Raw genomic sequence first — 24,424 nt, forward strand, 5'->3', positions numbered from 1 at the left:
TAAAAATCAGTGCTGAAGTTTTATCAAATTTAGAAAAAGCTTTTACATAGTGTATGACAAATAGTTTTTCTATAACTTTAAAAATGTATATATACACATTTTGTCAACAAAAAATTTTACAATGGTATCTAAAAGGGGAAACAAAAATATTTAAAATGCATATTCTCGAGGCATCAAGTAATACTCTACGTTAAAAAAATTTTTGGTAGAAACTATAACTCTAGTCTCGATAGTATCTTTCACTTTATAGACTATAAATTTAGTCTAAATAGTACTTTTGTCCATAAAAACTGATCAATATCTAGCAAAATATTACTTTGACAATACAGATAAACTTCTTTCAGAATATGAAAGTATCAGCAGATGGTCTGTAAACGCTTCAAGAATACAAATTCTTACACCATTCTTATGTAGATTGAACAGCTTTCAAAACGTCTATTATCATGACATCATAGAAGAGTTTAAAAGCGTTCTGTATGAAGATTCACGGGCAAAACTCAATGCAAATAATAGTTTTCGATATTCATACTGCCTGCCAGATACGTGTGCAAATCTACAAAAACAAATATTGCGGCTAGACATAACCACATACAGATGTAAACAATATCGAAGAAAAAGAAAACATATGGTTTCAAATATATTCAAAATCCGGTCATATAATATATGTATCTCGAAACGCTACGCCTTCATATTTATTCATGAATAGTGTAATATTGTATATTGCATATTTACTCAAGCTGAATGTAAAGTTTTCGAAGGTTTTGTGATTAGACTTATAGAACTATTTTAATATATCATATATGTAAAGAAATTTATACTTTATATATTCAATACAGTAGTGAACTTGGTTCACCCACTAATAGATTCCAAAAATTTAATAATAACAAAAACTGGCAATTCATAGACCTTATAAATACTACTAGATAATTAAATGTAAATTTATCTCATCATACTATTTACCTTAGTGTAAGTTTCTTGAAATTAGTTTCATAAAATTTTTGAATAAATAACATATAAATTACTAAATTTAACAAGAGCTCTCTTTGTAAATGCAATCTTTGTAAGAAACGACTACAATTTCAACTAGTGGTGTATGGTATTGTGCTTTAAGGCAAATTGTTGGAACTTTCTGTGCCGTAACGAAATATTTAATTTAAAATTAAATGTTTTTAAATAAATTATTATAAATACTGTAACATTGTCTAATATTTATAAGAAATATAAAAACAGAATTGCAAAGTTAAAATTATTTATTTAAAGTATATAAGTGAGCTTTAGAACTTCAGCTAAAATTGAAAATAAAATCTAGAATATTTTCTATATATCAATTTTTTTCTGAAAAATAAATTGAAATTTTTTTTTTCTCCAAAAGCAATTGTTTTGTCAAGACGAGCTTTTTTGAATCATTCAAATCGGATGCTTAGTTCTCTTAAAACTGCCATTTTTTGCACATTTGGCTCCGTATCTTCTAAACGGCTGGACCGACCTCTCCCAGAAACTAATCAGCACTAATCCCCATTAGTAGAAATCGATTGCCTTTTGAATCATTCAAATCGGTTGAGCGGAACTCCCGAAAACGTCGACGACAAATTGTATCCATGCATACACGCACACCCATTTTATCTGAGGTATGCCAAAATGTTCAGAAACCTCCGAAACGAAAAGATATGCAAAAATATATTCATTTCCGATTTGTTTGTTATTACTATAACTTACCCCACGAAAAGGAAAAAAAATGTTAAACTAAATATTTTACTAGAGTTAAGATCACAAAGTTACAAAGTAAATAGATACACCAAATTGCATAAACTGCATCTAAAACATGCAATTCTTATTTTTCCAATTTTAATCAAATCTTTTTTTAGCCTAATGTATAACAAATCATTTAAAATAAATACCCATGATACTAATTAGTTAACTTATAATTAACATTTTTATAGAATATAAAATTAAAATTTAAAATAATAAAAGAAAGTTTATCAGAAGTAATGAAGATCCAATAACATTTGGGAACATGTAATAAGAAAACAAATTGAAATCACTTGTATTTCTGTTTAGAAAAACATTTGAAAAATCGTGGTTTCCAAATTGTCGGGACAACTACAAGGACATACAGCTGTACGAAATACTATTTTCGAAAATAAACTAAAAATTTTGGAATGGTATATAAAATTATCAAAAAAAATTATAATAATAAAAAATTGCATTTTAATTTATAGTCTGATAATTAAATTATAATATCAATCAAATATTTTTAAAAAAATAATTTAAAAAGAAATTAATGAGAGCTAACATTTATTTTAATAGAACGCGGGGCGCGGCACGATATGGTTGAAAACCACTGATCTGAAGTATCAAAAATGCCAATAAGTTTTATGAATTATACATAAAAATATCAATGGTGAAGAAAGTGCAGAAAATTAAAAATTTAGTTTTTTTTTTTTAATTTCGACGGTATTAACATAAAATTTCTTCCAAATTGAGGAGCTCAATTTGCGCTCATTTGGACACTTTGTATGAAATAAAGGAAAATAACATAAAATTATCTGTATATATGCAACCAATATAGATATTGTACATATAAACAACCAAATAATTTTAATTCGCTCTATTACCTTATCGTTTATCTATTTTACGACCGCATTTAATTATTGTAATGATATAATTGTACACGCATTTTAAATGAAGTCAAATTACTAACAAAATATTTTATGATTATCGAAATCGAATCGAAAATTGCAATATACATATTTCAGTTAGCGGTTATTTCATATTATTGAAACATGTAATAGGCAGATATCAATTTGCCATTCAACATTCAACTACAGATACATGAAATTGATTTTAAACCGCAAATAATTTCACATTTTGTCAAATGGCAAAATGAGTTGCATTTCAAAAATGGACAAAAGCTATTATTACTAGGAAACATGTTGAAAATTATATAATAAAAATGTCGAAGAATCTCAGAACTGCGCAGTAAAATAAGTATATATATATATATATATATATATATATATATATATAAATTCCTTGGCTATTTGTATAAAGAAGCAGATCATAAACATGAATTATATTCCCTCGTTAAAATATGAAATCTTGGAGACCGTTGTAATAGCGTTTTGCACGAGAACAACTAATTCCTTCGTTTCATGTCTCGGCAGAATAATCAGCTAAAAAACTAAAAAGAATTTTGATAAACAGTATTGTTGATGACATTCGTTAAATCTGACAGATTTATTATTAAACGACACGCTTGTAAGCATAAAAATAATTTTAGTTTTTGATATGAAATGAAAGAATTTCATGCAATTAACACCTGAATAGCACTGCGTTGGAATATTTGCTCATTTTCTGGAGATGTTGCAGATTGAGGCAAAAAAAAACAAATCTTATTAAATTGCTCATTAATAAGAAAATTGAAAGAAAACTTATTGAACTACTAATTAGAAATTAATATACTAAACTATTCAAATAGATTCTGTACCTATCCAAAGCACTTTTATATTATATGGTTCTATTTATAAAAGAATAAATGCCCGGCACTAATAACATCGAAATCGATATGTAAACATGAAACAATTATTACCTACTTGTAGAAAGATGCAATAAATAAATTGCTGTGGAAAACTACCTGTGGATATAGAATAATCAAAGGAGGGATGGGTGGAAGCTGAAGAAAAAATAGAAATGTTGTGAATGAATGATTTATATGCAGATTGTTCATATATGAAGTTATATGTCATAATATGACATATGTTATATGTCGAAATAACATCGTATCTTTACATTTAGTAATATTTTGAAAATGATATTTTGAAAGTTGCATAAAAAGATGTACACACGCCTAAAATGTCTTTATTAATTTTGAAATCTGTTGTAGTACAGAATATTTGTTTTCATTTTGTTTACAAACTACGCAGGTTTATGTATTATGAATTTTTATTTAAAAATTTTTGTTTAGGATTTTCAATATATCCTTTTTCACTCCAAATAAACTCGTATGCGTATATATTAAAAATTCAATCAGAAAATAATATTACAAAACGTATTATTTTTGAAAGAAACTTTAATAAACTAATACCAAATTGTTCACTTTATTCGTGTACTGATGACGATTATTTGAAAATACTTACTTTTTGAAAATATGTCTACAGATTTATAATGAACGTATGAAATGACTAACTGCTTAACTTAAAATTTTCCTAGGCGTAAAATATCTATAAAATAGTATGGATGAGTATTATGAATTCACATTTGAAAATTTCGTATAATATTTTTCCATATATCCTGATTCGATTCTAAATTTATATATTCAAAACTCATCCGGAAGATGTCATTACAAATCATATAATTTTTGTGACATGGTTTCCAATCTCGCTTTTTATAGTATTATTTTGTTTATATCTATTCTAAAAATGCATAGAACAAATATTAATATATTGTTTGAACAGCAATCAAAACTTAAAAGTGCTATAAGCTATTGTAATGACTAACTTACTTAACTGACTACGTCGGTTTTATAGATGAAAACTTTAACAATTATCCCAACTTTATGTGATTAATATTATTATTATATTTCTGTTAAACTGATCAATTTTTTATTGGGGAAGCAATGCCAATTAAGGGCTCTTTTTACTTGTAAACATATTACCATATATATTTCTAAGTGAAAACTGATGTCGTTACCGCTTAGTATCAAGTTAGCCGAAGTTGGAATAAAACACGGAATTAATTTGTGGTAGTCCAATTTGATAACCACCACTTAAAGTGTTTTAGTCCTTGCTGTAGTTCTTTTCCGCCAGTGCTAATAGGTCAAATTAAAAAAATTTCATCTGTTTTAAAAAATAGAAGGTACACCGGGGCTTAAAGGTCTATCACTAATATCCCAATTTTGGGACTTTTTAACAACAATATTTGGAAGTAGAGAGAAAATGATACATAACGAGCAACCTTGATTCTTGCGACGTTGCTATAGTGAAATAAACGGCATTGTTTGAAAACCCATAACAAAAGTATTTTCTTTTGATGTAAGTTTTTTGGTTGAAAGCACGGTTGTTTAGTTTACGAAACATTAATAAATTTTTTAATATACATTAATATTTTTAATATGATCTTAATATTTAAGATGCATGAAGAATACGTTTTATAAGATGTATTGTTAATTTTAAGTCAGATTCAACATATTTTTATGTAACTTGCAGAATATCTTAGGTCCTAAAAAGCACCTACTAAACTTTTACCTTGGAAAACTCATGAACAATAAAAAATAGTTGATAAAAAAGTGTACAAAGTGAAAAGAATGCATTTTTACAAAAGATAAATTAAATAAATAGTTATTCCAAGTCCGATTATAAGTATTTCTAACAAAATATTAGATCAAGATCATATACAGTGTTATATTTGCCAAAAATGTAATCATAAAATTAATATTTTGCGTTGGTTGAATGTTGTAACTATTATTTCCGAAAATCTCTTTAAAATTATAAATAAAACATTAGATCCGTTTATACCTAGGCGTCCCATTTACCCACTCTACTGGGCGTCCCATTTTACTCTCTCTATTAGGTGAAAAGGACTAAGTGTCAATTTTTGGAAGAGCTGCAAATAAAACAAATTTCTACAATAGCTGGGAATTTTACTAAACTTTGTCAAATAGTTGTTTGTTCCAAATGTGTTATTTGTTGTGATATGATTGGTTTGATCTTCAGAATATAATTGCTTAAAGTCAAATGGATCTTTGTGCTTTGCCTTACTGAGTATGGATGAACTAACCATTAAATTGCCTGCTAAAAAGCGACGTAGGTAAAGTAGTATCACAACAGTTCATGAGGCTACTGAGTTCTGATTACTGCTGGGAACAATAAAATATATCTTTATACACAGAAGGACATTCAGTAAATAAAGTAATATATATATAGATGGTGGATGAAAACTCCAGATTGAAGAAAACATTGTTTGGTTTTCTTTTAAATCATTATGCAAATAATAACCGACTCCATTAGGTGTATTCTCACATCTGATTATTCTCCATTTCCGCGTCGTTGCGATTACTGCGTACAAGTTCCTAATAAGTGTAACTGCGCGTTAAGATCTTTTGTCCACGCGAAGCCGACCTACAAATGTTTTGTATTTTCTAATAGTGGTTACTAAGGTAATTATCAAGATTCTAGAGTATCAGCGACACATACACACGACTGGCTCATTTCATATACATAACGCGTCGTAGTTCGTTGATAAAATCGGTTAGGGTAACGCCTCGCGTGCAAGGCGCATTTCAGAACCTTTTCCGGTCGCGGCCTTCAAGAATACGATGGAGGTCAATAGAAGGTTGTGCTGTGCTAACACCGATTGAACTTTCCTTAGGAATGACCTTAAGGTTAAACGATTTATTCGTTTTGCATGCGAGAGTAACTTGTTGTACCTCGTCAATATTTTTGTTGTAGTGAAATTTGTTTATGCTGGATTTTACAATTTTTTTTTATCTCCATATAAACTAGTGGTGTATGGTACCATGTCTTGAGGCAAATTGTTGGAACTTCCCGTACCAACAATTAAATTTTATAAAATAGATTCAAAGCTTTTTTAAAACTTAAAAAAAATTAGATTTTTAAGAATTTTGAAATTTTTTAAATAAAACATGGTTATCTTTATATTTTGGAAATTTTGTACTTTTTTCAAAGCAAATGTCCTGCTTTAGCTGCGTAGAGACAAAATATCGCAAACAATGTTACCGAACCCATAGAACCCAATGTTACGGAACCCATGGAAATAGAAACAAAAGACTAATTATCAAAATCTCTATAAAATATCTGATAATTGTATGTGCATATGACTAATGATCATTTTTGTCCGCCAAACTGCATTTCTTTTTAGATTTTTATATTGGATTTCCGAAACTGCTAGACCTGCCTTCTCAAAAATTTAATCAGTTCTTTATTTTGTCAATACAAGCGACATGTTTTTTGAAATATTGAAATTGTACGCTTCGCTTTCTTGAAGACTTATTTTTGGCACTTTTTGCTCCGAATCTTTGCAACGGCTGATGTTCTTTTTCAAAACAGCACGTTTTTTTATCAATAGGAATGAAATGTTTCAAATAGGTTTAACCGTGTTCCCGAAATCGTCGACGATAATTTATATACAAACACAAACACACGCATACACATGGTAGAACCACACATACACATAGTAGAATACATGTGTATGGCAAAATGTTCAGTAACCTCTGAAACAAGGATTTATAAAAATTTTCATTTTTTTTTATTTTTAAAATTAGCCTATTTTATTTGAATTTAATGTTTTTTATATAAAGTTTTTTCCAATGACTATATTTGAATAGCAAACTAATGGTTGTGATTTCATATTAACAAATGTCAAGTTAGTATTTTTGATTAAGTTTGCAGTAATGCCTGAAAAGGTTAATTTTACTTGAAAACAATTTCGATCTGCCTATATTATGAACATATATAATCATGTTTTGTTAATTTTTATAAATGGCTACTATTAGACGACAACCCTATTTTGTCTATTTTAGTTATAATTTTAACATATTCAAAATAAGTATTTTCTTCTAAATTCATTCTGCAACTATGCCCGAAATGACTATGTTTATTTATTATCATATTTTATTATAATTTATATTATTATATTATTACATTTATTATTATATTTTTAAGTAAACATAATACTTTTGCCTAGCAACTTGACTTAATTCAATTTAATTTCTAATAATCTGATTTTCATTCAGATCTTTGTGATCTTAATTTAACAACGTTAGTAACATTCCATTAAAAATTTAAGTATAAATCGGTCCAGCCGTTTTTGAGAAAATGTCGACAAAAAGTCAAATCACATACATACTTAACCAGACAAAACACCTAGTTTGGTATGCGTTAACGCATTTCCTTCGCAAAACATAAATAAAACACGCACAATACATACATACATACATACGCACAATACATATATACATACATACATACATACTTTTTCCAAGTTTTGTATCACTCGATTCAGAATAACTTGAAACGTCGAGAAAACATAAAATAAACCAATAGGATTTTTTCGCTAAAACATAATTTTGGAAAACTAATGCCGTGAATACAATTAGAACTTGAAAAACTTTGTTCGAAATAAAACATTTGTAATTACTTTTTTTTTCAATATTTTTAACATTCTATATTACAGCATGTTTGTAAAATCCCTTTGTTAGAAATCAATTCTCTTGTCTTTCCTTGTCATTTTATATGTTTCAATTTTCCAAATCCTCATAATTACTTATTTCATTAATCATAAAATTAACATAATTGTCATATTATCGCCATTTTCAAGTCACGTATTTCTAAAGATAATTTTATATCTGTTACACTATTGCTCAATCGGATAGTTAAATATTATGTCGCTCATAACGTGAAATAACTGAAGTCATGCTGTTATGATTATTATTAGATAAACATGCTTGTTTTGACAATTTTCGTCAAAATTTGTCCCGACAGAACATATTATTTATGGAATTTTGCCAAGAGTAAGTATGTACTGTCACGGGTAACTATTGGCAAAAACAAAATATTTGAACCCAAAAGATCGACGTACTCTGAAGTCATTCATCATATGACATATGTATAAAACTATATTATTTTCACACATTTATTTAACATTAGATACCATCAACAATAAAAGTGGCTAGTGAAGATAGTATCCATTTGACTAATACGATAAAAAAATAAGTATTTATAGCAAGTATTTGTTTACCGATGCAATTTATTTTACCTAACTCAATTATTACCTCCCTATTTATTTATTTTATATATCACTTTTATAGAACAACTTGAATCAAGATCAAATATCTATATTTACAAACTAAATAAATTGTCTAGCTGACAAGAATGCATTTGGATTGTTGGACGTGACGTGTCAAATACAGTGATTTAAAATTATAGCCACTAAGAGTCTTCTACTAATAGAATTAGCCAAAATAAATTCATTGCCAATTCAATTAAGAAACGTATTTATAATGTTTTTGTATACGTCTCTACTGTCAGATAACAAAGTAACACTGATAATTTTTGTTATCAGAGTAATTTATTACAGCTTCATAATTTAAATTAAAATGTAAATAATGCGCAGTTATCACTCATCGTATGTTATTCATACTAACTCAAGATCATTCGGTGTAGTTATTTATTTATTAACTGTATTGTATTTTACTACTTGTATTTTTAAGTCCTTCTGGAGTTTCTCTATGAGCTTTGAAATAAAATAAATAATTTGTATACAAATGTAGTGCGCAAACTCGCCATCATTCAATATTTATATAATCTTGTTTTTGTTACATATACAGTTGGTGTAAAAATTAAAAAATAACGTTTGTTATATATTCAGCAGCTATCAAAGTATACGATGAACATGATTTTCGCAACAAGAAGAAAATATTAGATTTATGGTCGTCCTGATATACTAAGCGCTTAAGTACGTGGCGTCTCCACCGTAAAGCCTTTTGTTACAGATCGTTTATTAATTTGATTTATGACATTGTGATCTGTTCCTCAGCAACAGAACGATATAAAGACGAGATGCAATTTAAAAATAGATTGTTGAAGTGAGGATAATAAATGTATATGTAGAAAATATCAATAATAAATTGATTCGATAGCCAATTGAATTAGTTGACTATTTAAATTTTCTGTGCCAAGGATTAAAAATATTTATATTTTTTACATATTTATTTAAAGATATGTAATACAAAATATATCATTCACTTGTGATTTACTTGTAACTACAATTTTTTGGACTTTGAGACTCCCAATTTTGTTTCTATTGAGTCATATTTCAAGAAATGAAAGCACATTGAATTTTTTGTGAATTTTTATGAAATTTTCTCACAATATTTTTGAAAAATATATTTCAATATCAAGTTTTATAGTCTCCGAATTTGATGAAACTTAGCAAAGTTATAAATTTGAAAGAAAGTAAAATTGAAGCACTGAAAATATAACAGGCATATGAAAAGGCTTGATTCTCTGGGGTTGGTAGACTTTTCTAGCCCATACAATTTGATACTACCTAATATATACATATATACATATACTTAGTATTTTAGTTGTTCACGAAAAATGTGAACGTATAACAATTTAAAAGAGCGGAAACATACAATTTTTTCTTAAACGGCTAAAGTAACCACTAAAATTGAAAAATATGTTACTCAGAAAGAAATACATATTAAGAAAAAAATTGTTAAACTAAAAACTAATTTGCAATAATTTTCTATTACTTGATTTTATCCAAGATTTATCTATAGTTTTTTCAATAAACCAAATGCTGTTATATGTTTTTACAATGTTTATATATTTCCATACAGTTTTGTTTTAATAATTTTTGCATATGCATGCATTGAAATTTATATTGAAGTGTTGTTTAAAAAGTACGATGACAGAAAAGAATATTGCAAACGATTATAACGAATATTAGGCACAAAACAATAATGTAGATCACATTCATTTTATAGTCATTTAAACGCATAAAAAACTCTTATCAAATAATGTACATTCATTGAAGATTTACTTCACTTTGGCACGAATCCACGAACTACTTTCCGATAAATACCGTACAAAGCTTGAAATAATTTTCGCGCAAGAATACAGATGACATTTCGTTAAGTGTTCATTATGTTTTATAGCTTTTGGGTGTCTTATTAAATTTATTTTATTATTGGCTATTTTTAAACTTACTGCAAAAATTTATTAGTAATAAAAATTTAACACAATTTTAGTCAAGGGCCAGAAATAAAGCATTGTAACTGTCGACCATACATGGGAAATTAATTATATAATTAATTTGAAAATGTGAACTATGATTAAAATTGAATATAACTAAGAATAATGTTGTATGAAATAATTTAGTTACTCTTTATTTATCATTTTATTTTTATTTTAATTTTTTTGAATAAATATATAATTCTATTTTATAGATATGATTCACATGAAAGTTGTTTCTTCATGGTTTGCGATTTTATCTGCTTTAAAAAAAAGTAATTTATATATATATATATATATATATATATATATAATTATGCATTTTATCAAATGAGGAAGAGTCATATTGCAACTCTAAACATAAGGAAAAGTTATTAAGTTTTTCTAAATGTAAAGGTTTTTGTAATTTTTACTTTTTCAAAAAATACTGCAAATAGAATTACCGTTTAGTTTATAAAATGAATTGTAATGTGCGTTATATTGGTGAAAGTTCAACTGATACATTTACAACAGAATTAATCAACATATTTGTAACTCAAGGTGAACATAATTTTTAATTATGTTATTTTTTTTTAATTTTGGCAAATTGGCTGATATATTCTGAATGAAAATTAACGTTAAAAATATATATATCTATTACCACATAAATAAAAAACAATAAAAAAGGAATGATCAGAAATTTGTTCTCATTAAGCTATGTTTATAAAAATGAGTAGGAATTTATATAATCAATAAAATATACGCTCTTAATATAACGTTTTAAAAAATAAACGAATCAATATACTTGTATACAATAAATTAGAATACCTGTTTTATATCTGACAAACGTCGGATGCACGCAAACCACATGAGTATTAGTAAAAAGCTAGAATTATATCCACAATGCGAAATATATTACAAATACAATTCGTTTTATAAATAAGGTCTACACATTTAAATTGCAAGGTTAATTTTTGTTCTAGAAAAAATATTTTAGCCGATTCTTTTTATACGCCAAATATTTATATTTGCGGTTGCCAATTCTATAAATTAACAACTAATACGTTCAAATACCTACTAAATATACGTACGTAATTATATACATATGTATATACCATATAACAATATGATGTGTCAAATATAACATCTTCAAAAAAAAAGATTATTGACAACACATAGAAACAAGTATAAAAATACACTTCAAGGATGATCTAAAATAAAAATTAAGTGGTTATGATTTGACAAAAACTCAAATTTTGAATTTATTGGTGTGGCTTTGAATTAATGAATAACACATGATTTGCATATTTCTGCCAAATGAATTTCGAATTTATTTTTGTTGGCAATATAAAAATAGGATGAATAATGCTGATGCGTTTAGTAGTATTCGATTTAGCTTACATTGTATGCTACATTATAATATTATTGCCAAAAAATATATTTTTCATTGTTTATATATCTACATGATTTTTAAAATTCACAGAAAATTTTTTTTATTAAATTGATTAATAAAATATTAGATTATATTTTTTCAATTTAAACATTCATAAGAATTTATATGGCTCATAGTGAATTTTCATTATTAATTTATTTTTTATTTAATTTATTGTAATGCAAACAAACGTGCGTTGTTCCCGTATAAGAATTTTTTTATCAATAAAGATATTTTAATTAACATTGTTCAGGTAAAAAGATGATTCCTTCATCCACTCATTCAGCTATAAATTTATAAGCTAATTTTGGCTACGAGTTTGAATTGAAATATTCTGAACTACCAAGAGAGTCGATATTTTTAGCAAATTTATCATTAATTAAATACTAATTATCGATGAATATTATTAAATGTCAGGCCATTAAAATAGCAGTACATATAGGTTTGAACTCGAAAAAGACATGAATATAATAATTATTGTCTTAAATTAGTATAGGAAAATATGATATGGAAATAAGAATCTGTGTACATTAAGTTTTAATATTTAATTTTTTTATTATTATTAATATATGTATGTATATATATTAGAATGGTCCTTAATATGGACATTTTTTAATTTCTTTGCTCCCAAGGGCTCAAATGCTTCCAAATTGATAAAAAAATTTTTTTTAAATTTTAGCTCTTAATATTAACGTTTAGATAGTGCCCAATTCAATCAAAGCTTTGTATGGATTTTTTTTATCAATTTGAAAACATTTGAGCCCCTGGGAGCTAGGAAATTTGGAAATGTCCATATTAAGGACCACCCTAATATATATACATGTAACGGATAATTTAATAATAATATTTATATATACGCCCTACGTGAATATATATCATGCAAATGCATAATCATATAAAAATAGAATCTAAATCCTTTTAATATATAACATTGTTAATCATTTCAACTGGTGTATAGATTTTCTGTTGACTTGAAAACAGTCTATTTAAGCCCAGATTATAATGGCTTTTATGGAGATTATAAATTCAAACAAAAAAATAATAAAATGTATGTATAAATAAAAATGTAAATTTTAAAATATATGAATAAGAATTACAGAGTGAAAATATACAAAAACAGTGAATATTAGGTATTATCTATGTTGTTTTCATGATTGCGTGAAATATTTAAAACAAAGATATACAAGTTTTTAAATGTTCGAAATAAATCAATTACTAATCATTAAATCAGTGACATGGCAAAGCCTAATATTCATTTAATTCCTCAATATGATCATTTTATAGTCTTGAACAAATATTCTGCAATGAAAAATGGCAAAAGGCTATCAAAATAAAAGAAAAGAATCTCCTGCTATCCTAAAGATTTACAAATTTAAGGTTATATAACGCTAATTGTAAGACTTTTTTTGTTGTAAAAAAATAATTTCATTATTACTTTTTATATATTGTTAATTAATAAGGAGTACCTATAGTACATGGTAGATTTTTAAAATTTATAGTAATTAAATGTATCATCAGACAATTATAAAATGACATAATACAAAACATATTGTAATTTAAATTGATGAAACAGAAAAAAGATTAGTATTCCACAAAAGAATATGTAGAGAACTACGATTAATTAAATTAAAATTGATTGTTAAAACCCTAAAATATCATTAATATTGAGTAGGGTTTTTGCACGTGGAATAATCAAATATAGAGTAAATTTAAAATATAAGTGTTTATTCAGTGTTTTACTATTTTATGAATTTGTTCAGAATAATATTTATGGAAATTTAGATTCAATGAATAAAATTTCGACTAAAATTATAGAAGTTATTTTAATATTGAATAAGCACTTAACTATATTAATTTAACTATATTAATTAGTGAATTTTTGCATGACCAAAAACCTTGTTTCCTATATTAATAATATTGGTAATAATTAATTTATTCTAATTCAATAGCTCTTTGAAATAGTTCTATATATTTTATCGTATGTCACTGCATACAACATATATTAAAAATTATATAGTATATAAAGATAAAAAAAACTTTTGATTTGAATTAAAATCGATTAATAAAACAATTGCAATATTATTAATATTCGATAAAAATTGCACAAAATGAACCAATATTTGAAAACGTTAAATTAAAAGTGCTTGTTCAAAATTTAAATGACTGTTCTGTAATTTTAGTCAAAATTATATTTTAGAAACCAATTATTTTAATATTTCAAAGTATGATGAGCACTGCATAATACATGAATTACTATAATTTTCTATAAATAAATTTTATTAACTAACTATGTACCTACAGTTCGCATGTTTGGTTTCAGTGTCTTTAAATGTCAGGTTTGCTTGAACCGTTGCTAATGGAACTCGAAACAATGATTCACCATTATTGTTAAGGAAATACGATGTTTTACGCTCGGATAAGAAATGTCATGAACATTTATAGAAAAATTATAATTGATTCTCAATGTATATATATAATACATACACACACAGATATATATATATATATATATATATATATATATATATATATATATACGAGTATATATATGATATTAAAAAGAAAAAAACTCACCTCGCACTTCTCTTTCAGACAAACCCTTGTTCGGCATCAAATCCTGAAAATAATAACATAATATAATAAATATGAAGTAAAAATAAGCAGTTATATATATATATATATATATATATATATATATATATTTCAAGGCAATATATCAATTTTTTATTCTCTTTTTTTCAATCAATCATGCACAACCCTAATATAGAGCAGTAGTGATATCAAATTTTACATAAAAATATAGATCTTAAATATGTTTCCAAGTATAAATAACTCTTTCCTAGCATTCTGCATTATATTGAACAATAAGTTAGCTCTAATAAATAAATTCCCAATTTAAGGGCCAATTAGATAATAATAAAATAAATAAATATGGATAGATCAACCGATGGGTTGCCATCTAAATATGCAAAATAAGTAAAAGACTTGAACCAATAGCTTATAGAACGCAAGTTTTGGATCACTGTTAAACAAATAACGTTTAGAGTATCTTTTTTATCATATACTGTAATAGTGTAAATAGTGGTAATAGATAATGTAATCATAAACATAATCAATAAACATAATTAATGACTAAAATTTTCACAAATAGCACTCAACAACTTAACTTCACTGATCTTGTCACTTGACTAAGAAATGACTAATTGATTGGGTTTCAAAAACATGTGTTCCAAAAAAAAAGTCTGTCCAAAGTTGGGAAACACATTGTATTTCTGTAGAAGATAAATATATAAATTATATAAGCATGTTATTGCTTTTCGAATTTTTAGGTTTTGTAAAATGACTCGATTTATCAAAACTAAATTATTTTCAATTTGATACTAAATTTATTGCCAGAACTGATATCTATATTCCAACAGAGCAGATCGTAAAACTCTATGCATTGAAGGCAGTACAAAATAGATAAATAATTTCATTTCTCTTCAAATACTAAAAACTAGTTCGTTCAAGATATACGATAAATAAAAAAACAAATCTTTAAGTTAATCACAACTATAACAAAATCAACTCAATACCATAGATAATACCAAATGTATTGTAAGTATAAATGCTCAATACCAAAGCTTTCAATGAAAATTTATTTGAAAAATAAATATTGAATTTCTAAAAAATTAAATATTACTATAACAAAGTGCAATTCTCAATAATTTAACATTGATGAATATTGAAGCAAAAGTCAACACACTGGATGACGTTTATATGCAACACCAGTACTCACAGGTCGTCATGTGGATGTCATCTAAAGACGACGCTCGTATAGGAAAAGAATTAAATTAGATTTTTTAACTATTTCATCGACACTAATTCGACTAATTCATAGTCGAATAGTACAAATAAATTATGTATTGTGAAACCATGCAATGATCAATTACAACCTGTTCCAATGTACAAAATTTGCAAGTACTTTCGTTTTTTATCGAAAACCAAAAAGGGCTTGTTGTTGTTAAACAAAAAATAGCGTTGTCCAAAATGAAAATTTTCAAAAAAATACAACCAACAATAAACCATATCTTGAAGCTAAAAACAATTAAAACAAATTTAACTAAACACGAACGCAATCATCATGCATTTTAAATCACACATGTGATGTTTAATTGACTCGTAAAGGCTATTCAGAATGTGACAATGAGAATGTCTAACAAAAATGAACATCAGAAATAATCTGTATGATGTCAGGAATTGGATAAAACTGATCACTCCAAATTTTTGGGTAACAACTTACCACAAAACTGAAGCGCTAAAGATATCTTCACAAAAAAGAAGCACTACTGCCAAAAAACAAAGACACAACTTGTAAAAGAATCTATATAGATAATATTTTACTCACAACTCTTTACTCATCAAAATTTCAAGAAAAAACGAGTATTTCTTTTTGGGGAGTATCCAAATGCTGCAAAAGAAATAGAGTTCTAAAATATCGTTTGAATGTATACGGTAATGAGTAATTATGTAAGTTGTGTAATTATTACTTTATGGTAATTGATATGATTTTGAATTATTTGAAAATTATTAATCAGAGGTGTAAAAGTTTACAAACTTTCCAAATATCTGTGCAACAAGATCTATAAAAAACTTATTTCAAACTTATAAGCTTAAAAGTACAATCATAAAGTTTGTGATGCATCACAGGTGTCTCTCCGAAATGGAACAAACAATGTCGATTAGACTTGAAAATTCCTTAAACTTAATAGAAACTATTTTAAAATTTTCCGCAAGACAAGAGCAAAAGTGTTTTACTGTTTTTTGTCATCTTTTCAAGTTTATCGGGATAATGGATATAATGTTCGATTCCTTTAACAGTTTTTAACTAAAACTTAAAATAGAAAATAACTTTTCATCAATTCTTGCTAACGTATATATATAGTAAAATATAATTTAAATGCTAACAAATGATTTTTATAAATTGAAACTATGTAGATATATTTCATTATATAAACTTATAAAAATGCTTTCTAAATAGATATAAACTATATGTGATGAATGCAGCAAGTAAGCTGTTCTAAAATAAATTTGTTTTTTGAACTGGGAGATTCATCTACAGTAAATTTACACTATTTACAAATATTCTACATATAATGATACAATTTACAATGACTAGACCTTTTGTAACTTTTCTTTATATTTTTATGATTCTTACTGAAGAAATATTTATTTTAAATTAAAATTATTAATACACGTTATAATATAAAAGATTTTACGTTTTAAACCAATTCGCAGCCTTGCTTACAATTTATTCTAATTACCTTATAATTTTCACTTGCTTGTTATTAACGTAGAATTCAGACAGTAAATTATAATCAAACATATCTCTAAAAATTGAAATGCAACTACAAAAAATTATTCCTCTTTTCAAGCATTTTTTCAATATTTAAACTTTGCTGCACAATATTTATAGCACACACGTGCGATATCAATCCTTGATTATGTTCTGTTTTTTTATGGAATAAAATAATTTGTTAATATCGAATCTGATGCAGTTATACATACAAAAATACTTGTGAAAACAAAGTATTCACAACAATAAAAAATTGTTACAAATGCCACGTGAAAACCTCTAAACTCTTTTGAATACTTTGGCGTATATGTATACAGCTCTATATGAAATGTTGCGCATATTCGTAAAATGTTAATATTTTAAAATTATTTGGTAATATAATAATTACTTTTCTTTGGAATTCATTATGAAGTCGTGTAAAATGTAATGATTTAGGATGTTGATGTTTTTAAATAAATAAATAAAATTAAAATTCGTACATTGAGTCATAACCATATTTAGCAATATGGTATCAAGGTAATTTGGAAAAAAATATTAAAATAATGCTATTTACTTTAGATACTTTTCACAGCATCATCAAATAATGATAAACAATATTTAGAAAATAATAATTTAAATATAAAATCATATTTTCAAATGTATTATTTTGTATTTATATGTAATTTTGTATTATATTCAAAATCCATATATGAAATAAATGTAATCATGAACGTACATTTGGAAATATACCTCTATTTTATCATATTATTTGTTAAAGATATATAAGACAATTTATTTGTTGTAAAAATCTGGTTCATATAGAAAGTATTAGTAAAACAATTTCAGTTTGGCTCAAATAGTTTTGATACCATTGAATAAGATTTCAAGATTTAGCTCTTGGGACGTATACCGTTTATAATATCTACTGGAAATTTTATTAATTAGTTTTCAAAGAAAATCAAAATCTTTTAATTAAAATCATAAACAGTAGGATAATGTTATCATCAAAAATTTTTAAGTCTCTATCCTAATTGATATGGTCAATAATTAGGGATGCTCATGCAACTTTAGACAGAATGCCCTTTACACCAGTGGTATATTTTTCACACCGATAATAAACATCAAACACTATAGACAATAGATACTAAATTGTAAATCAATTATTTTGTTTGAAAATTGGTCTTGAACTTTAAATATAATACAACTAGTGGTGTATGGCATAGTGCCTTAAGGCAAGTTCGAAGAATATTAAATGTTTTCAAATAGATTTTTATAAATATTGTAATATTGTCTAATATTTATAAGAATTATATAAACTGAATTGCAAAGTTGAAATTATTTGTTTTGAGTATATTAGAAATTCAGTCATTATTAAAATTAAAATCTGAATTATTTTCAATATACAAAAAAAATTTTTTTTGAAAAAAAAAAAAAAAAAAAAATTTGAAACAAAAAAAAATTTTTTCCAAAAAAATTAATTTTCAATTTTCGGCCCATTACTATAACTACCCCACAAGTTAATAAAATGAGCATTATAAAATGAATTTGAAGTTTACGAAATACATAGTAATTGCTGTTTGTGTTGATAGTTTGTATTAAGTTCAAAAATATATTACAAAATAATTTCAAAATATATCATATAATAGAATAAATATCATAAAATGACTTTCAACTTTATAAAATACATAGTAATTACTGTTTGTGTTCATAATTTTTATTAAGCTCAAGAATATATTACAATATGATTTTAAAAGGGTAATTACCATGTGTGCTAATAATCTTCTGTGACTTCAAGCACATATATCATTCTCTGATTAAATCACAGATAATCCAACGTCCATCAAAATCCAAAACAAAACCAAAAGTGCACTCAATATCCTAAACACTTCATAAAAACTGTTCACTGTCAATTATCTCTCTTATCTATAACGGTCACCGGTCCACGTGCAAATAAACTGGAACATCCGAACGTATTATTATATTCTGTTAAGATATGTGAAAAATGAAAAATGAATTGTGATATCACGACAAGATAAGGATTTGTTTTATTTACGTTGTGTGATGTTTGAGTTACAGCTATTAACTGATAGCAACTAATCAAACGAAATGATAAAAGCTGTAGCATGCGGCTAGGAGCGAAATCGCAACGAAATCGGTTTTGCGGCGGCGCGACTAACACTTTTGAACACGATTCAGCGAATTTAAATTGGAGCATTATGAAAGCTCAACGTGGGTTAACATTTCATATTTGAATAACTATTCCTGTCATTACGAAGAACAATTATAAGTAATATTAACGCAAAACCATTTTGAATTGAATACATTTTCATTAATTATTATATTTCATTGACTATTTAGAAGGCAAACTAAAGGATGTTCTATCTATATTTAACTTCCCGGAGAGAGAAGTTTATGTTCTCATCAAAAAATCCGATTCGTTAATATTATGTTTTCTCGACGTTTCAAGCCATTCTGAATCGAATGAGACTAAATTTAGAAAAAGTATGTGTGTGTGTGTGAACAGATTTTTTTTCGTAAATCGACGTTTACTCACGTTTCTCGTAAACGACTGGACCAATTTCAAGAATTTAAAAACCATTGTATCGATGAGGACTTGGGTTTATCAATTTTGCGCAACGATCAGCCAAGCGGTTTCCATGTAAATCCCAGAAAAGTGAAAAATTTTCGTCCACGTTTTAGCTCGCAATTCTGAATTGATTTTGAAAATTCAAAAACCATTCGAAATATATTGCTTGAGAATCGTGCTGCTTAGTTTTTGGTAGAGATCGGCCGGGCCGTTTTCTTGTAATAAAGTCTTAAAAAAAGTTTTCGACGATATTTATGTTTTTTTTTTGGCGGTAGATACCATAGTCTTATAGATCATACTAAAACATTACGGCCCTTCGAAAAGTCGTTTAATTTTAAAAATTCATCAAATTTTGCAAAATTTAGTATTATTTTTTTTTGCGTTTGTTTAAAAACGTCGGAACCGATTACATAAATTTAAAACCCAATCGATGTATTTCGATGTGGATTATCTTTTCTCACTTTTGTGCGATGAGCTTTGTAAATGGCAGAAAAGTGAAAATTTCTTTGTCCACATTTTAGCTCTCCATTCTGAATCGATTTTAAAAAATCAAAAACTGTTCGAAATATATTTGTTGAAAATGATACTGATTAGTTTTAGGTAAAAATCTACTTGCCTTAAGGCTAAATGCCATTTTCAGAAAAAGAAATTAGAATTCGTCTACTACGCATTATCGACCTTTTTTCCATGAGCACATTATGATCCTAACCGCATTTGCATTTTTATTCTAATGATCCCTTTTTAATAAAAAATTATGAAATTTAAATACTAGATAAAACTTACAAAACAAATAGAACATAATTATACTACTTTAATTTTTTTATATTAGTGTAATTTTCTTTTGATTGTGAGGATTGTGCTATAAAAAAATTTAAGATAATTTGATCCTGATATTGATGGTGTCAAAATTATTGGAACTGAAATTAAATTGTTTCACTGATACTTATTATAACAAGCAGATTTTTAAAAGGAATAAAGGAGTTTTTCGATTGACTTTTGATCGAAAAGAAAAAATACAGTAAATTGAAATCAGAGAGTATTGTGAATTATGATAATCATAAACGACATTATAATAATATGGTATTTAAATTTGATAATATAGATAAATTAAAAACAATTTGAAATTAAGCACTAGGATTATAATCCACACAGCACACGGGTCTTACAATGGTCACATCTTTTGGACCCATATACAACCCTCTAGGATAATATCGACCAAAAGTGGCGCCATTTATCGCCTGGTATTTTACGAAAAATGAACAGCAGGTTAAACCAATTTACACCCAGCAGGTCATTTACGTTTCAAAAAGCAAGCAAGTAATTCTATCTATACTTTATAGAAATCATTATTTTTAAAAAACTAAATTAACAGCAACAAAAGTATAAATTCAATGGGTTCTATCACAGAAGATATGTTTTGGTATAGTAATTCAATTTAAACAAATTGTAATTTTCACTTTACTAATATTACATATTTACACAAAATATTATCATTATCACACTATGTGAAATTTCCATCAGATTCATGTTTTTCTTAGTTCTTAAATTTATTAAATGTTATTAAATTTCAAATTACTGCCACAGAATTAATATTAACCTTAAGCACAGTAAAATTTTTGTTAAATTTTATAAAAGTTTAATTAATTGCTTTCGGCTTTTTCAACTAAAGAATAGAAATCATGTAAAAAGTTTATACAAGTATAAAATTCATATCAAATGAAATAAAAATGTAAAAATCTTTATAAAAGTTCAAGTATAAAAATGTAAAATTTTGATAAACGTTAAATTAATTGCTTTCATCTTTTTCAACTGGAGAATGGCAATCATGTAAAAAGTTATAACAAGTGCAGATTTCATATCAAATAAAATAAAAATCTTTGAAAATCTTCAAAAACAAACATAAAGTATTTGAAAAGCGCGCTCTTAAATTTTCAGTAGTACCAGAGTAGATTATTTTTACTATATCTTCTCCTGCGGTACTACCATTTCCAAATTTCTAATAAGACTTTTTGAAACGTCAAATTTATTCCTGTTTTCTGCAGTTTTATAAATAAATTTGAAAACAATCTAATAGTCCTTGGTTTGCAATGGTTAATCCGAAATATGCAGATTTACCAGGAATTGTAAGTTTATTGGCATTTTATAAAAGATATTTCTGGGCGTAACCTATTTTATGACAGAATTATAACAATTGTTTTGTTTTTAACAATTATTATATCAACAATTTCTAGGATAGGATATCCTAACATTGTTCATAAATAATTTAATCAATTTTGTTTAGTTACAAATGCGTACAGTTATAAAAATAATGTGCCTAAGGTGACTAATTTCTCACTCCTAAAGTTTTCATATTTATAGCAAATAATTCTTTAGAAAAGATTTACAAATAATAATCAAAATGAAAATAAGTCCCTATCAAAAAAGCCTTGGATGTGAATTTTCTGAAATGATGATTTATTTGTGATATTATTTCAATGTCTTTACCCCCCAGGCTTACGATCAACCTGATGTTTACGAAACAAGTGATTTACCAGAGGTAGACCAATCAGAAAACTTATATGATGAAGACCCAGAAAATGAATGCATTGAAAGGCTTCATATTTCAGCAAAAGATGCCTTTTCTAAATTCAGAGGAAAATATCTCACTGGTAATGTAGATTTTTCTGATCGGCTCAGTAAACGAATTAGAACTGGTTATGATGCAAGATCTGGGGAATGGGAACTTGCCGCAGAGGGAGAGAAGGAGACTCCTTTTCAAAAGTTTCATAGGCTGCAGTGTGAAACTCGTGAACTTTTTGAAGAGTTAACTGTTTTGCAGCAAAATGAAAAAGATGTGAATAAGGTAAATATTAAATTGGACAAAGAAAATGTTTCTAAAGACAATTGTGGGATTTTAATTCTCGCGTACTCATTATTTCTTGTACCAAATATTTCTTGAGTTTTTGTTTCATTTAAAAAATATTTTTTTATTACTTTCAAAGGGAACTTATGAAGACATGGTCGCCCACGTTGCAGCTTCTCAAAAATTAATTGAAAGTTTGCAGCTCCAAGAAGACACAAATCCAAAGCAGATAACTAATTTAAAGTAATTTAAATACAAAACATATTTACATAAGTTTCATTTTTATCCAAAGAATACATTTCAACTTATTCCTTTCAGCAAACTCAATGAACAGATTAAACAACTTCAACTAAATGAAGCAAACAAAACTCCTGAGACAAGTAGCAAGTCAAAAAAGGAAAGTACTTTGATGATTTCAACTAAAATTGCAGACTTAATGCAAAGGTAACATATTATTCATAATTCATACAGCACTCCCTGTTAAACATATTTCAAGCACTTATTTTTATCCATTAGATTACATGAACTAGAAAGTAAAGTGGGAGTAACACCAGAACGTTTATCGCGTTTGATGCTGGCAACCGGACGAAATACTTTAATGGAGGCTGCTCAAGTTCTGAGTTCACGAGTTTCAATGCTGCAATCTCCCCAATTAGACCAAATAGATATGAGATTAGGTTTTATTGGCTCAAAAATGGATTCTATAATAACTCAACAAGGAGGGGCTCAAGCTGCAGAAAAGGATCAGAAGGTAATAAAAATTATAATGAAACAAGATGAATTAATGATAAAAAAATAAAACTAGATAAAAAAATTGAAATACATTTTCCACTTAACTAAGAAAGTATCCAATAGTGTTTCTAGAAGGAATAAAATAAAAAAACTAACAATATTAAATGCAGAGAATTAAAATTCCAACATTTTCTGGGAGCACTTATCTTGTGGTTCTTTATCTAGTATAAATTTTATTTATCTAAATATTACTTTCAGATAATTGAGTTGTATGATCATATTAAAAAATCAGAAGACATTTATCAGTTAGTTCCAGATCTTTTAGAAAGAATGCAAGCTCTGACTGAATTGCACAAAGAAGGTAAAATAATTACAAATGCCAAACAAATAAAATTTGATTGAACAACTGATTTGCTAATGTAAAATTTCCTTTCAGCAAGTAACTTTACGAAGTCCCTAGCAGAACTAGAAACACTACAAAAAACTATTACAACAGGTGTGCAAAACAACAAAGCACTTCTACAAGGTGTTCAAGAAGTTTTTGCTTCGTCCTTACAAAATATAAATACAGAAATTGCAAAGTTGGATGAACGATTGAACAAGATTTCAAAAAAATAATTTTATAATAATCTGCCTGTTTTTAATACTATTACTATTTATTACTAAGACAATATTATTTTGCTTCACTTATTTATAAAACTTTGTTGTATGCATTATTGGTGCTTCATTATATCTAATTCGCTTTAATATATTTATAAATTAAATTTGTTAAGTAGTTTTGTTT

General features: G+C 26.5%; 2 protein-coding genes across 6 annotated transcripts in view; one reads left to right on the top strand and one right to left on the bottom strand.

Annotated features, from left to right (window-relative positions):
- The window catches only part of LOC113365921 (calcium-binding protein E63-1-like), a 397,148-nt gene that overhangs the window by 347,984 nt on the left and 24,740 nt on the right, over positions 1-24,424 (bottom strand). For 3 of the 5 annotated variants that reach the window (XM_026607464.1, XM_026607467.1, XM_026607463.1), the window contains exon 2: positions 14,740-14,782. In XM_026607464.1, the coding sequence (XP_026463249.1) occupies positions 14,740-14,782 (43 nt within the window). Of the gene's footprint in view, positions 1-14,739; positions 14,783-16,447; positions 16,467-19,242; positions 19,458-24,424 lie in introns of those variants that run through there. The other 2 variants (XM_026607465.1, XM_026607466.1) reach the window with 2 other exon arrangements.
- Positions 22,083-24,304, top strand: LOC113365920 (dynactin subunit 2-like). Its single transcript, XM_026607462.1, has 7 exons — positions 22,083-22,189; positions 22,558-22,908; positions 23,048-23,151; positions 23,227-23,352; positions 23,425-23,659; positions 23,899-24,001; positions 24,077-24,304. Exons 1-7 carry the CDS (start codon positions 22,154-22,156, stop codon positions 24,256-24,258), a joined length of 1,137 nt encoding a protein of 378 aa, XP_026463247.1. The 5' UTR covers positions 22,083-22,153; the 3' UTR covers positions 24,259-24,304.

Source organism: Ctenocephalides felis, unplaced genomic scaffold, assembly GCF_003426905.1.
Source record: "Ctenocephalides felis isolate EL2017-DRISC unplaced genomic scaffold, ASM342690v1 CF-g0.4_SCAFFOLD_01170, whole genome shotgun sequence".
In the NCBI taxonomy this organism is placed as follows: domain Eukaryota; kingdom Metazoa; phylum Arthropoda; class Insecta; order Siphonaptera; family Pulicidae; genus Ctenocephalides; species Ctenocephalides felis.